Source organism: Rhinatrema bivittatum, chromosome 3 (genome assembly GCF_901001135.1).
Source record: "Rhinatrema bivittatum chromosome 3, aRhiBiv1.1, whole genome shotgun sequence".
Taxonomy (NCBI): Eukaryota; Metazoa; Chordata; class Amphibia; order Gymnophiona; family Rhinatrematidae; genus Rhinatrema; species Rhinatrema bivittatum.
The window spans coordinates 262,057,341-262,073,847 of NC_042617.1; the positions used below are offsets into that span (position 1 = coordinate 262,057,341).

At 41.5% G+C, this 16,507-nt stretch overlaps 1 protein-coding gene across 4 annotated transcripts in view; it reads right to left on the reverse strand.

Annotated features, from left to right (window-relative positions):
- The window catches only part of PTPRK (protein tyrosine phosphatase receptor type K), a 1,381,492-nt gene that overhangs the window by 135,330 nt on the left and 1,229,655 nt on the right, over window positions 1-16,507 (reverse strand). For all 4 annotated transcript variants that reach the window (XM_029594541.1, XM_029594542.1, XM_029594544.1 and 1 more), the window contains 3 exons: window positions 13,633-13,817; window positions 12,012-12,099; window positions 4,566-4,642 (listed from right to left, as the gene is read on the reverse strand). In XM_029594541.1, the coding sequence (XP_029450401.1) occupies window positions 4,566-4,642; window positions 12,012-12,099; window positions 13,633-13,817 (350 nt within the window). The remainder of the gene's footprint in view (window positions 1-4,565; window positions 4,643-12,011; window positions 12,100-13,632; window positions 13,818-16,507) is intronic.

Below are 16,507 nucleotides of genomic sequence, written 5' to 3' on the forward strand. Positions count from 1 at the left end.
GCTGCAGGAGCCCTGAGCAGAGTAAGGGGGTGGAGGGTACTACTTCCTTTGGCGAAAGAAAGGCTTCCTTTGCCCCGGGCTTGATGGCCTCCTAGAAGAGGAAGTATGGGTCCAGAGTACTGACAGAGAGTTGTTGGAGGGTTTCATGGTTGTCCCAAAGCTGTGCCACAGCATCCCTCATCCTATCTCTGACGAGATTCTCTCCAGTATACGGCATGTCAGTGAGTTGATCCTGTACCTCTGGTCGGAGAGCCGAGGCCTGCAGCCATGCCATTCTGTGGGTGCCGATTCCCGCTGCAGATACTCTAGATGCAGTCTTGAAAAATTCATAGGTCGCACAGACCTCATGTTTTCTGCACTCCAGGCCCTTATGCACCAGCAACATGAGGGTGTCTTGCTGCTGTTCAGGCAGCTGCTCTGCCACCTCCTTCACCCACTTCCAGGTGTCCTGCATGTACTGGTTCATGTACAGCTGGTAGGCAGCGATGCGGGCAATGAGCATGGTGCCTTGAAACACCTTCCTTCCAAGAGCATCCATTGCTCAATGGTCCTTCCCCGGGGGCACTAAGGAATGAGTCCGAGAGCGGATTCAACCACCACCGACTGGAGGGGCAGCTGACGCGTATCGAATCCGGCAGCCTTCTGGATGAGGTAGACCCCCATCTGCCTTCTTATTAATGGGAGGCACTGTGAGGGATTGTTCCTATATCCTTAGCAGCAACTCCTTAGGTATCTCATGTACCATGATTGCGGCAATCTCCTTAGAGGGCTTCATAAACTGACGGATCTCAAGCAGTTTGTGCCTGGCATCCTCCTCCTTCAATAACTAAAATGGATGGCTTCCTCCATCACCCTCACAAAACCTGGGAAGGTTAAGTCCTCAGGTGGAGATGTCCTTCGCTCCTTTGAAGGAGAAGGCTCTGAAGGGAGACCCTTGGAGCCTTCGAAGGAGGACTCCGAAGTGTCATCTCCCCAGGGGTCAAAGGGTTCCTCATCCTCATTGTAAGTCACAAGGGATGGATCCCTAGGAGCTTGGCCTTCATCCATAGGTGCAGGTATCGGTAGAACTGGACGGGGGGGGGGGGGGGGCAGGCCTCAGGGTCTCTGCCGATCTCAGTGGAGCTTCTTTTTCCTCCAAACTGGCACAATAACTACTCTATCGGTAGCGGATGGCCTCAGTGCCTCGCTGGGCACAGATGCTATCCCAGGAACCGGCACCAGCTGGATCAGTAATGCACTGATGAGGACATTGAGCTTCTCCAGAAGCAGCACAAGGACATGCTGCACAGCTTCCGGTGCCATCAGTGCCACAGTACCCAAGCCCTACAGTGCCCAGTCCACCGTAAGCTGGGCTCAGCGCTCCAGCTCCTCTTCTAATGTTGCCGATGCCAATACTGACTGGGAGAAAGGAGGGGTGGTCAAATCCTCTTTGGAGCCTTGAGGTGGTTTGGTGATTGGCATCAGGGCTGGTTGAGACTGTTGTAGACTCCCAGCATCTATGAAGGATTGCCACACCTTGCCGCGGAGTCGCTTTGGGGGCATTGCAGCAAAAGCTAGTGCATCGACAGGGTGCTGATGTTTGTTCGGCTTCCCTCGATGCTCAGCCCAGTCCTTCCCCGGTGCCAACGCCAATGACAAGGAACCTGATGTCCTCGTTCTGGAGGAGATAGACAATGGTCAGTCTTCGCCACCCCTGTCTGCTGGCGGTATCGATGGAACCGATGTTCCTGATGTCGATGGCTCGGTGTCCATCGGTGCAGCTCCTTGGTCCTTCAATGCCAATGCCACCAATACCAATAGCTCGGACTTCTTAGACCCGAAGAGCTGCTCCATCTTGTTGTTGAAGCTGACGTCCCTTCGGAGTTATCTGGGTGCATAAGTGGCAACCCTGGACGTCATGTGATGCCCCCAGGCAGAGGACACATATCTCATTTGGATCTGTGATGGACATTGTCCTCGGGCACCGGGTGTATCGCCAAAAACGACAGTTATAACAGACGAAACAAAAAGGGCACAAACCTAAGGTGATGTGGCAGAGCATCAATGGGCAGCGAGCACTGATGCACCGTTGCCATAGGGAATTGACCACGAAAGGAAACTTACCTCAATCGTCGAAAACCCTAACTAGGAGATGCTAAGGGAGGGCATCAAGAGGGACCCAGTGACAAAAAAATGAAGAAAAACCATGAAAAAATGCAAGAAAAAACCCCAAAAGTTTTTCACAAGGCCAAAAATCGCCAAAGTGAGCTCACACACACTACGAGGTTTACAGCTCTGCGGAAAAAGAGACTTGAAAGGGACCCCACATGGATGCATGGTATAGGGCATGCTAGGCATGATCAGTTTGCCAAGTCAAAGTTCTAGAAACTTCAACATAATTTTTCCGCATTGGGGCTCCATGTGATAACATCACCCATTTGTTAGGACTACTATCCTGCTTGTCCTCAGAGAAATAAAGAATCAGAATGCTTATGGGAAAGTCTTACTTTATAGTTATTTATTTAAATGACACCTAAAAACTATTGTCAGGATAGATTGCTTTTTTTATTTTTCAAAAATGTATTCATTTGAACTTACTTGTGCAGTGCTGCAGCTTTTCAGAGAAATTTGTATTTAGATACTAATTTTCACATGAGGTTTATTCCCCCCAATTTGGTCAGGATCCAAACATCATTCTCAATAGGGTCAGGTGGCAGGGTATTAAATCCCCATATTGTACATATTTTCTATCTCATTCAAAGGCCAAGAACCATAACCATAACTCATATCTTACATCTGATCTCTTATTTGATTTTAATTTTCTTATTATTTTAACAGGGTTAATCCTGCTTAGTCAATGGTTGTATCTGAATTGTCTTCCAAATGGGGTTAGGTAGCAAGGTGTTAAATTCCATATTGCACTTATTCTCAATCTCGGTCAAAACAGAAAAGTGGCCTAGTGGTTAGAGAAATGGGCTGGGAACCAGGGAAACCTTGCTTCTCCCATTCACACCCCTTGTATCTTGGTTGATTCACTTTATCTCCTATTGTTTCAGGTACCCAAATCAGATTGCAAGCTATTTGGGGAAGGGACTTACTGTATCTGAACACCTATCACTGGTACAGCACTGCATACATCTAACAGTGCTAAAACAATGTTAAGTATTATTATTGTTAAAAGGCCAAAGTGGGACCATCCAAAGCTCACACAAGATCAAGAAACGTTCATGACCAAAAAAGTCAAAAACTTTCCTGATTTCCAGTCTCTGTAGCTGAGCAGAGTTCTGCACTTCATTCAGGGTGGCCTCTCCAAATGAATTCAACTGGGGCTGGATAGCAGTGGAAGGAGGAAACAAAACATGCCACTGAGTAATGTTGTGTGCTATATATATATTTTTTTTCTCCAAAAGTATGTAGAACTGCTTGGTATAGTGTAATTCTGCTTTATATCACACTGTTTGTCAATATTCTTTAAGAACTGCATCTAAACCTTTTTTTTTTTTGGGGGGGGGGGGGGGGGGGTCGAAAAAGGTGATAGGGTTGAGCAACATGAAGGGGCACTTTAAATTCCTCAGCAAGAGAGTAAATAAGAGTATTTATGAAGTGTTAGCCCTTGCTATATAAAGTTCTAATGCCATTTAATTGCTTGCTAATGGAGTTAAATATCCCAAGTTAGAGATCAGTTCATTTAAAAGATCAAGAATAGAATCGTATTAGCACTTTTAGGAAATGGGATTTAAAAAACAATTTTATTTTAAAATTAGCTTTTCCTCTCAAAACCACTGCTTCAACTGCACATTCCAGAAGGATTCGAGTGTTAGATAGCAGCTGTTACATCTTGCCTCTGGCTGACTGGAGGAAATGTTCCATCTTCTCACTAATTGTCAAAGACAATCAAATTATTCCCGCTCCTCTCCAAAAATAATGCTATTTACCATTACCTCTCTCCCTAATTACAAAATCTTTTTACACTGTCAAAAATACTTTAGCACAATGCCCTTCTCTTCATACATACACACATGGAAGGTATTAAAATGCTAGCAACCAAAGAAAATGATAAAATCAAATGGGCATGAGAGACAGGAATGATGCACTCTTATTTGAAGATGACAACTATTTTGGATTATATCTACAACATGTTATGTTAAAGTATTAAATTATTTATTTTAAATGTACAGATACACACAGGATAGAAATAATAATAAAGCACAGATATTATATGGAGTTAATTAGGTGAAGCGTGCAAAAATGTCTAGTAATAAGCATAAGTAGCAATTATAAAGTAATAAAGCATGATATCTAGATTAAATATTTATAATAGAGTTCTGTTATTCACATATAGTGGTACTTACATCCCTGTACAGCCAAATCTACAGCCCAAACCAAAGTCAGGTGTGAAAGAAAGCACAACAGTGTCAGTGAGTACTGGGACTGAGAACAAGGAAAAGTGTACATTTTATTTTACAAAAAAAATGCTAGCAATCAATTTATAAGCGCTGGCATGCAAAAAAGGTTTCACATACAGAAAAAGATGGAGAGAGAGAAAAAAAAAACGGAAGAGAGAATGACCCATGTCACACACTTACGTCTATGTAGTTGGCATTAATGTAGTCCGAAGAGGGATCATCCTGCACCGGTTGCAGAATGACTCGAGAGTGGTCATCTGTCAAAATAGCAAATGGATAGAAACAAATAAAAAAAAAAAAAAGAAAGAAAATTGATACAGGACATCGAGCGCATTGGAAAATTAACAATATCCAGAAATTAAACTATGAGAGCCCTGCAGGCTACATATCTGTCAGGAGAATATTTTTGCAAAACATGAAAAAACCCTCAATACATTCAGCCATTTAGTTTCAATTGTACTTTTTAAAGCCACAAAAGCCCCCAGTGGTAGTGTACTGTGAACAAGACCAATTATTATTTCTTCATTAGTTAACTATGAGGTTAGCTTGTGCGCATCTAACTTGGTTGGTGGATGACCTTCTTGCTGGAGGGCTTGTCACTATATGGGAACAACGTTCCCATGCTATATCTAAAGCAGCGGTGCTACCAAAAGGAAATTGGGGGAGAATGCTTCTGGGGGAGGGAGAATAAAGGAGGCAATTCAGTTACCAGTATGAGTTGACAAAATTTTAACAATATTATTCTGTCTTTATGGCATTAATGAGGGGAACAAGCACGTGAAATCCTTTGAGTGCTCCTTTTCAGCCACTTGAAGACAGAAGTCAGTCTAGGTGCTTCTCATTCTTATGAACTAAAAGCAGCACTAGCCCTGCTACTTCCAAAGTTGGAACATAACACAAACTGATGAGAGGGCATGAAATAACTTAAAAATAATTCTGTGAACTCAAAACCCACACAAACGATATCTGGGCAAAGGAACAATGGCTCTCAGGGAAGGGGTATCAAAATAGAAAAGAACAGAGGACAAAGGAACAGAGATGTTGAAGATCCTTAAAAGCGAACACCAAAATCTTAGCATGCAAAGAAAGCCACTAAAAAATTAAAAAGAAAAGGTTGGAGAGCATCTTGCCCCTTATACTACTTGATGATAAAAGTGTAATACAATAGCACAATTTAATCTAACCCTCCTGGGCATCTCTAAGTTGCTGCTTTCTCCCCCACTGGAATTAAGTTTCTGTACACACTCCAAGTATAAAAAAAATTCAGTGTACCAACTTCATGCCTGACTGACACAGTTTAAGTTATCCTTCCTTCCATCTGCTAAACAAATTTTCCAACAAACTCAGATGCCATACAGTAACTAGAGTTTAATTGAATTAACAACCAACACAGTATGGGGTAGATTTTCAAAGGGTTACGCGCGTAACCCCGAAAACCTGCCCCTGTGTGCGCCGAGCCTATTTTACATAGGCTCGGCGGCGCATGCAAGCCCGGGGATGCGCGTATGTCCCGGGGCTTTGAAAAAGGGGCGGGGTCATGGGCGTGGCACCGATCCAGGGGTGGTCCCGAGTCCTCCAGCACAGCGGCCCAGCTGGCCGGCGCGCCCAAGATACGCCTGCAAGAGGCAGGCATAAAAAATAAAATAAGGTGGGGGGGATTTAGGTAGGGCTGGGTTAGATAGGGGAAGAGAGGGGAAGGTGGTGAGGAGCGAAAGAAAAGTTCCCTCCGAGGGAACGGGGAAAGCCATGGGGGATCTCCTAGGGCTCGGCGCGAGCAAGGTTCACAAGTGTGCAGCCCCTTGCACGTGCCGATCCCGGATTTTATAACATGCGCGCGGCAGCGCGCACATGTTTTAAAATCGGGTGAACATTTGTGCACGCTGGGTAGCGCGCACAAATGTACCCCACGCACGTAGGATTAAAAATCAGCCCCTAAGTGTGTTAACATATATTTATTCAAAGCTCACCTTGCCACATAAGCTATCTCATGTTTAAAAGTTCTGTGCTACTGAACTACTCTCTGGCTACCTAGCAACAACTATATGTGCCTGTGCATGTAAATTGAAAAACAGGCATGCATATATTGGAACAACAGTGTCACATACAGAAAATTAGTTGAATTACCACAACTTTGAAACTTGTGAGCAGTAGTGACAATTATGAAGGCTTTTATGTTAGTCTATAAAAAACAATTAATCAAATATCAAGCTGCCATAACAACAAAATCACATTTGTATAATCAAATTTCCTCAGTTATGAATAATTCCAAAGAACTCTTCTATAGAGTTCATTATTTGCCAAATTCACTTTTGCAATCCCATACTTTCCAAATGTGGGACCTGATATCACTTTATATGACATGTTTGCTTCATTTTTTACTGGTAAGGTTGCAACCCTATGTGCCATCTTTCCCGACATTATTATGCCAATTTGGGCAAAATATTTCCCAATCTGAAATTATTCAATTAATACTAACATGAACTCCTCAACTTGTCCCTTGTTCTATTGCCTTATTGAAATCTATTTGTGAAGATGTGGCTAATTATGTCGCCAATCTGGTGAATTTATCACTATCATCTGCTAACCTGCCAGCCTCTTTGAAGAGAACATTGGTCAGACCATTCTTAAAAAAAAAAAAAAGCCTCTGCAGACCCTTTCTTGCTAAAGTCATTGAAATTGCTGTCCTGAGTCAATTGTCTGATATTTTTGATGCTCATGACATGTTAGATCAATTTCAGTTTGGATGTAGAAAATTTCACAACAAAGAAGTACTTTCCAGCATTGATACTGTTCAAAGGAGTTTTGACTCAGGAATAAAATACATGCTCATTCTGCTGGATATTTTTTCAGCTTTCAATACTATTAACCATGTTATTTTATTGCATTATCTCTCTTCCTTACTTATGGCTGGGTCCATCTTAGCCTGGTTTAGATCTTCTCTCTCACAGTGCTCCCAGTAGCTTTGAAGAAACAATGAAACTTCATAATGGTTTTCCATTCAGACAAGTGTCCCCCAGGGCTCAGCCCTGTCATGGTCTTTGTTCAACATATACCTCGCTCCACTTTGCTGTCTTTTGATTAGCCTCAAACGTTACATAGATGATATTCACTTTCTTTTTCCATTAAGTCCACATGGTTAGCCACCCAATTTGCATCTCATTGTCTTTCAATGATACATTCTTGGCTATGTCATAAAAGATCATCACTCAACATTGAAAAACTGAGGTTATTACACTTTCTCCTCTATCTCTCCATAACAACCCCCCCTTTTCATTTGACACTCATCAAATAAAGATCTTCAACCAAGTTCGTAAGTTAGGTGTTATAATAGATCCCTCTCTTTCAATGCAACCCCACAATAAATCAATAGCTTGATCGAACTTTGACAAGGTACGACTATTACATCACTTAAGGCCATTTCTCAATCCAAATGATTTTCGCACTGTTCTTCAATCATTGATCTTTTCAGATCTTGATTACTGAAAATTTCTATATGTTGGACTTCCAGCTTATACTTTGAGATCTATGGAAATTATTCAAAATGCCTTTGCACATATCCTCACAGTTACCAGAACACATGAATATTTTATCTCCATTATGTTTTCTACACTGGCTTTCAATGTACTGTCAGGTCTTATACAAATTAGCGGGCATAATCCATAATTTATTAAATGTCATCTCTTCTTGGATTTCATCCACATTAAAAGTCCATACTCCAATACGCACTCCCCATTCATCTAGTCAGAATCTTCTGGACGTTTCTTCTCCCAGAGTTGCCCATCTCACTGAGACCAGGAAAGAGCTTTCTCTACAGCTGGCCCCTTGCTATGGAACCCCTTACCTGCAGTAATACGTACTATGAAAGAACCTAAAGCTTTTAGGAAAGCACTTAAGACTTTCTTGTTTAGGGAGACATTTGATACTTCTCCATAAGGCTTATGTTTTATACATTTTCTCCTTCACCAATGTTTTACTTTTCAGTAATATACAGTCTCCTTGGCATTCTCTGTCTGCCTGGTAGCAGAATATTGTCCTTGAAGATAGATTCCTTAGTTACCTGTTATTTTAATGTTTTAACTTTTTGTATATGTGACATTGTACCCTGCCCTGAACTATTCGGAGAATGCAAGAAATACATACTTTAAAATAAAATAAATAAATAACCTTCACCAAGGACATCTGCTGAAGGAGATCTGTCCAAAATAGTAACTGTATTCATTTAAACCTAATTTTGTTTTTGGCAATGTTTCAGTAACTATTACCTTTCCAACCTTCTGTTCACTGGGAATCAGAACACTCACAAATGGCAGATAATTACAAATGAGTTTCTACCATCCCAAAGGGGATTCTAGGTATCAAACAAGAACAAAAAGATTCCATATTCACACAAGGTTGTGTTAGAGCCTGTGCTGGGTTTGTGATATGTACATATAATAATTAAACAGTGTAGATTTTAACTCTCACCCATATAAATTTCCAGTGTGACTCTAATCAGAGCATTAAAGCGGCAGTCCAAACATGCAGGCCTGAATGCTGCCAAGAGTAAAATGCTCATGTGTGGTTCTATAGCACTGCACTATACTTCTATACAACTCTGGCAGAAGATAACTATTCAATAATGAAGAGTTATCTGTTTGGTCATTTTCAGGTCCTGTTTCTTAGGTGTTCTTTAATACCATTTGTTGGGTCCATCAAGAACAGTTCTGTGGGCATAGCCTATGTGACATTTCCAGTAGGGGTGAGAACATGGGAGAGGATCAAAGTTTCAAGTTGTGCATTAAACCCCAAAATCAAGTAGGAAACAGGACTTGAAATAGGCCTGAACAAACCAACAAGTGTCTCTCATGGCCTTAGAAATACTTTTTTATATTTAGAGGGCCCTCATAATTTTTTTTTTTATTTTTTTTTGAAATGTCACACAAGTAGTCATTCTTGTTCTCCTAAGGTGTTTAAAATCATGAGAGGTCTAGAACGGGTAAATGTGAGTTATTTACTCTTTCGGATAATAGAAGGACTAGGGGACACTCCATGAAGTTAGCATGTGGCACATTTAAAACTAATAGGAGAAAGTTCTTTTTCACTCAACGCACAATTAAACTGGAATTTGTTGCCAGGGGATATGGTTAGTGCGGTTAGTGTAGCTGGGTTTAAAAAAGGATTGGATAAGTTCTTGGAGGAGATGTCCATTATCTGCTATTAAGTTGACTTAGAAAATAGCCACTGCTATTACTAGCAACGGTAACATGGAATAGACTTAGTTTTTGGGTACTTGCCAGGTTTGGCCACTGTTGGAGACAGGATGCTGGGCTTGATGGACCCTTGGTCTGACCCAGTATGACATGTTCTTATTTTGATCATAAGTAGCTTAATAAATACTCAAAGTATTCTACAGCATTTATGCTTTAGTTTTGTGCTTTGCTATTGCTAGAAAGTCAGACGCCACAGAAGGGGAAACATAGAAATATGATGGCAGAAAAAGATCATATGGCTCATAGATCCAATTAATTTAGCATCCCTTCCTTAGAGTTCCCCTGTATTTGTCTCGTGCTTTCTTGAATTCAGAGACTGTTTTTGACCCCACCACCTGCGTTGGGAGGATGTTCCATGCATCCACCATGTTCTCTGTAAAGAAATATTTCCTACGATTACTCCCGAATCTATCCCTTTTACCCTCATCTCATGACCTCTCACTTTAGAGCCTCCTTTCGATTGAAAAGGCTCACCTCCTGTGCATGAAAACCTTTTGAGGTATTTGAATATCTCTATCATATCTCCCCTATCTCGCCTTTCCTCTAGGGTGTACATGTTTAGATCTTCAAGTCTATCCCCATATGCTTTAGAATGAAGACCACTGACCATTTTAGTAGCCACCCTCTGCACAGACTCCATCCTGTTTATATCCTTTTGAAGGTGCGGTCTCCAGAACTGTACAAATTATTCCAAGTGATGTCTCACCAAGGACCTATACAGGAGCACTATCTCACTTTTTCTGATGACTCTTCCTCTCCCTATGCAGTTAGGTATGCTTCTGGCTTTTGCTGTCACTATCCACCTGTTTGACCACCTTAAGATCATCAGATACAATTATCCCCAGATCCCGCTCTTCCTTTGTGCTTAGAAGAATTTCACATCCAATACTGTACCTTTCCCTTCAATTTTTGGATCCTAAATGCATTAATCTGCTTTTTTTTTTTAACACTAAATCTTGGCTGCCAGACCTTAGGCCATTCCTTGAGCTTCACTAGATCCCTCCTCATGTTCCCACTCATTCCTGGCTGTCCACCCTGTTACAGATTTTGGTATCCTTGGCAAAAAGACAAACCTTTCCTGACAACCCTTCCGTTATGTTGCTAGACAGAAATGCTGTATAGGCTGAAAAGTTACTGGGCCATGGTGTAATAGAGTTATGTTTAGAAACACACCAAGGTCATCCTAGCACTGTAGCTAATTGAAGGCCTATAGATAGCATTTGCATATAGAGCGAGAGCAAATTTATATGCAGAGCGAGAGCAAATTTACAAACATCCATTTGGACTGTTTATAATAAAAGGCCAGTCATCTAAGTATTTTGACAATTGTTTAACCCAGCTATTGGTTTAGGGGTTGGAAATGGATGAAGTGCAAATCCTATATAATGCTTTATTACCAGTAAAGTCATCTGAGAGACAGCTTTATAATGGTGTCTCTTGCGTGGCACTCTGTCTCTCTCTCCCAAAGGTATGCCTTATAAGCTTAAGTCATAGCATTTAATAAAAAACAAGTTTGTATCCACGATTGTTGGTTCTAAGAGTTTACTGAACCTCAACAGAGGGAGAGGAGACAGCACAAGAATATGGAAAGAGGGATAGGAAAGAGACAAAAGATGGAGTAATAAAGAGGAGAGCTATGAAAGGTAGAAAGTATAAGAGCTGGAAGAAAACAGCAAATGCTTGCGGGATCTCTGAAAAGGTAAAGGGAAAATGAAGAGCTGGATGAGAGAAGTAAGGAGAGAACTGATTGAGGCTCTGCATAGGCTGATAAAATTGAGACAGCCAGCCCTAGCTTGCACCCACATAGAAGAGAAAAAAAATTTGCTTCTGTAGTGTTCGGCCTACAATGGGGTGAAGAAATGTTGGCTCATTACTGTTGCTGTCCTGGAACCTTGATAGGAAAGGGGAGATGGAAGAGTAAGAGCAGGACAGGGACACATAAGGGCTGCTGCAGAAAGGAGGGATACAGGGAGGAGATGGAAAGCTGTGGTGAGAGTGATGGAAGTAAGCCACTGCGCAAACCGTTTCCATCACTACAATTCTCGATTTTGAACAACAGAGATTATGTTGGTGTAGGAAGTGCTTCAATTTAACTTCTCTTTGGCATAACCAGTCTGAAGTACTTTATCATACTGCATCATTTTCAGCCAGATGCAGTAAACATTTTAGTTCCCCATTTTGTCTCTATGGGAAAAATATTTAATACATCTGGCCCTTTGCTACTAGCAGCTGAAGTCTCACAGACTTATTTAAAAAAAAAAAACAAAAACAACCCCCCCCATAAAAAAAAATCCCCTCCCAATAAGAATACACTACTCACCGAGTGAAACATTTTGGTGATTAAGTTGATAATTACAGAAAAAGGGGAAAAACTTACATGCAATAATGTTTCCATATCGATTCTTTGCTCTGTTTTGGTCCTTTTTAGCTACATCCCAGGAAGCTGACTGCCCCTCAAAGAAACTCTACAATATAGACACATATAACACATATGACTGAGCAAAACAATTTAAGAGATTTTGCTTCTTTCCCCACAGATTTTAATAAATTAGTAAAACAAAATCTTTAAGGTGAAAAAAAATAGCATACCCTATGGATACAATCAAAAATTGTTTCAGAAAATATTTTGGCATTTTACTGTGGGAGGAGCTATCGCTTTGCAATGTTGCTGGTTAAATGCACAAGTGATTTACTTGAAAAGAATGTCATACCTCTGTCAAACTAATATTACTACTTATGCACCAGTTAAACCAGATAAAACACTGTTTGGAGGTTTGTGCCTTGCAAAGAATGTGAGGCCAACCTACAGTGTGGAGTTCCAGCTGCAGATACAGTGCAAACAGTTCTGCTCATAAGTAGCTCTAGCAACAAGCTGTTACATCCAACATTGTAATGTCTTTTTGCCTCTGTGCTTTCTCTTTATCTATGAACTAAAACTACCCAAAATTCTATACTTGGGAAAACATTGATGAGATGGGTATTGTACCAATGTTAGATCTGGTTTGAACACAGCAAATGAATGGTGTAGAACAAGTTAAAAGGAAATGGTTATTTACTCTATCAAACAGTACTTGGACTAGCTGATGTTCCATGAAAACAACAAGTATTAGATTTAAATCAAAGAAAGAAAGTATTTTATAAGTCAACAGACAATTAAGCTATGGAATTTACTGCCACAGACTGTGGTGAAGGCTAACAGTACAGCTGAGTTTAAAAAAAAAGATTTGGACAAGTTTATGGAGGACAGGTCCATAAACAATTATTAGCCAGATAGACTTGGATGTCTCCACTTCATGCTTCTGTGAGCAAAGGAGAATGGACTTTATTAGGATCTGCTGGGTTATTCCAAGGCATCCAGACTAGCTATTGTCTGAGACAGAATACGGGGCTTGATGGATTATTGGTCTGTCTCAGTATGGCACCTCTTAATCCTTTGCCAATACAACTACTATTGCAAAGAGAAGATTATATAGAGATGATGCTGACCAAGAGTTTATGACCGCCTTCATTTGCATTCATCTCTAAGAGAACATGTTTGGCCTGGGTAATTCTTATGCTGGTCCAATACAAGGCATCACAACCTGCAAAGAGTCCAGGCTACGCCAGGCCAAATTTGACTATTAAAACACTACACCACTAGGGAGTAGTTACTGTGGAGAGAATTTTCAAAGTGTTTAACCACCTAATATCAGGAGTGATCCAGTTAAATTACTCTTTTTGAACATTTACCACCTCTAATTGGCTAAATTTAACTACTTAAAATGTAGAAGGTGCATAAATTTAGCTGGTCAAAAAATGGGGTGTGGTCAGGACAGGAGAAAGAAGTTAAACAGTTACCAGGGATTTTCAGTATTAATCAGCTAACTTACATTCCCCTAAAACAAGGCAAAGAAACTACAGGCTTATATCTAACTAATCACATTTGTCTGGCACTTTTAGGATGAGATGTTCTTCAAACAGCACTATGCTATATGAGAAGCCCAAAATGATGTATATACCTCGTATTCCTCCTTGAACCCATAGCTGTCTGATGTCTTCATCAGGTTGATGTGCTGCAGCAGGTCCGCAACTCTGATAGCAGGGTGCAACTGCCCTGTCTGGTATGGAGACTCAGTCCCTTCACACAAGTAGCGAGGAACATCTAGCAAGCGACTGGACTCTGCTGTGGCAGTGTGGTTCTCATCTGTGGTTTCAAAGCAAAAGAAACCTGTCAACTGAATAGTATTGGACTATTTCTCCAGACTCGTTCCATTTTCCAATTCAATACAAAGCTATTGAAATCTTCAGTTAGAAAAATATCCTCTGGAACAATGCTATCAAAAACCAAGTGAAAGCCTCCAAAATGAAAAAAAAAAAAATAGTGAGAACATCTTCCAGCTTTTTTATTTTTACACATGATCTTAAAAACATTGAGGATCTCTGTAGTATTTTAACTTCAAATAGTAAACTTTTTATTGGATTTCCAAAACCAAACTCTCAATAAACCTCTGAGATTGTTGTATAATGATTCTAACTCATGTGTTTGACATTGATGCATGTCATAGGTATGATTCTCCACAAACCTCTCCAACTTACACAACTGACCTGACAAAAAAAAAAAAAGGATTATAAATACCGTATATGTATTTCAAAAGCCCATGGATGAAACCATTAGAGTAAATCATGATCAGTTTAACTTCTAAGACACATAAAACCACTCCAAGTTTTGAGGATTATGATGTAAAAAAACAGTATTTCAAATTGTCTTTTTCTGATAGTTCGCTTTAATGACTCTACAGGAACTCGAAATGAATAGGTCTCAATTATGGGCGTACATGAAAAAATAATTTGGTTCAGATTCCTGTTTTGCTTGTTTTATTCAGCTCAGAAGTTAATTTGTTTCAATTAAAGTCAATGGGGGGAAGCAATGTTTCCTTTTTTTTTTTTTTTTTTTTTTTTTAACGGCTCACATTAGGGTTTTACATTCAAGTTTTACTAAACTTGCTGGAAGGCATCAGCAGCAGAGGCAACTGCACTCCAAGATGGCCAAGAGTAGCAGGAACACACCATGAGAAGGACAAAACTGCATAAACAGTCACATGAACCTAAAAAACAATTTTAAGAGAAGCACAGCAGCACAAACACTGGCATGAAGACACCAAGGCACCCAAACTGGGGGAGAGACAGACACAGTGGCACAAACACACCAAGAAAGGGGTACGGCAGTAAACAGTGGCATCAACACCTCAAGACACTAAGGGATAGGAGCGATATCAACATGCCCAAGCCCAACGTGAGGTGAAAAAAAGTAAAGGCGTCAACATCCCCAGACACTGGCAAGAGGGATAGAATCGACACTCCAAGGCACAGAATGAAGCAGCAAGAGGAGGAGGAGCCTCAGCACAGCAAACTGCTGAACCAGGAGTGACGCTGGGCAGGAGGAGAAGGGTTGGCAGCGACAATGCCACAATACCTCAGCAAGGCACTGAACCAGAAGAAAAGCAGGACATGAGGAACAGGCAGATAGCAGCAGCAGCATCTAGGCACTAAGATCCCAAGAGAAGGGGTTGGGGTTTCTTTTTTTTGTGCCATATTACTCCAGTATATCCAGGAGAGAAATTGGGCAGGGAGAGCAGGCTGGGCAGCAACAGTGGCAACTGACAACACCACAAGCGCAGAGAACAAAAAGCAGGGATATTGGTTTGGCGTAGCTTTGTTTTCAATTCTCCCTGCCATTTGCATAAAAATTCAGGGAAAGCCAACACGGAGATTCATTTTAAGCAAGACCAACTTTTCCACCACCTTTTCCAGCTGTGAACGATACGGACTCACATTGTCCCCTTTCACTAGGTGTGTGCTGGTTGTTGGTTAGACAAGGAAATGCTGGGCAAACTTGGTGAAGTCTGTCCATACTGCAGCCCTGTGTGCCCATTATACCCAAGAGATCTGGGTCCTGGACTTCAATGGGCTCTCCAAGGTACCACATGACCGTAATTTGTGCAAGGGTAACCTTTACTGGGGGAGAAGGGGAGCAGGGAGATCTGGTTTTTGTTACCAACCATTAAAGCTGTGGCAGGAAAACCTGTTGTGTGGTGACCATGGGGGGAAGGAAATGATAAATAAAAGTAGGGGAGAAAGTGGCTGCTCTCAGGGTGCTGCTGACTTTGACAATACTGTGTGGGGAGGCTACTTTTTCCTCTGTTACATTCGTACCACGTCTCTACCTCTTGGGCTTCCATTCTTGCACCTTAGCCATCAACTTCTTCCAGGATTTTGAACTGGAGGGTAAACTGGAGGGTAAAACTCCTTTTCACCTATGGGTTACACAGAGTGATCAGCATGTAAGAATCTAGCTGGGTGAGGTGTTTGAGCTAATTTTGCAGTTGCAGCTGTAAGGAGAACACGAGCACCAACACTGGTGCCAGTCTCTGCTCCTGCTGACAACTCTGCAACTTCTTCTCTGGAAGAATATTGATTATGGGGATGACCTCACTCAGGATGACTGTTTTTGAACTCAGATATTCAATGGCATCCTTGGAGGGCTTCAGGACTTGTACCACATCGACAACTCAGGAGGTGACCACACCAATCTCGGCATTTACAGACAACTCATAAACGGGTTTCCTTTGCTCCGTTAACCTCTGTATCATCAGATACTTAGAATTCCACATGGTGCCTACCTCCTAAATAAGCGGATTTTTGCTTCTCATAGAGCTGCTGCCCGCCCTTCTCATGGAGGAAGGAGGCAGAACAAGGCTGCCTCCCTTCCTCATTATCCCCCAGCCCCAGGGAGTCCCTTACTGCCAGGTGCAGCAAGGGTGCAAAGCATGGGATCCCTTGGTAGCCCCCATTGGTCAATGACTGGTCCTACCTCATCCAGTTGCCCTAACTCTG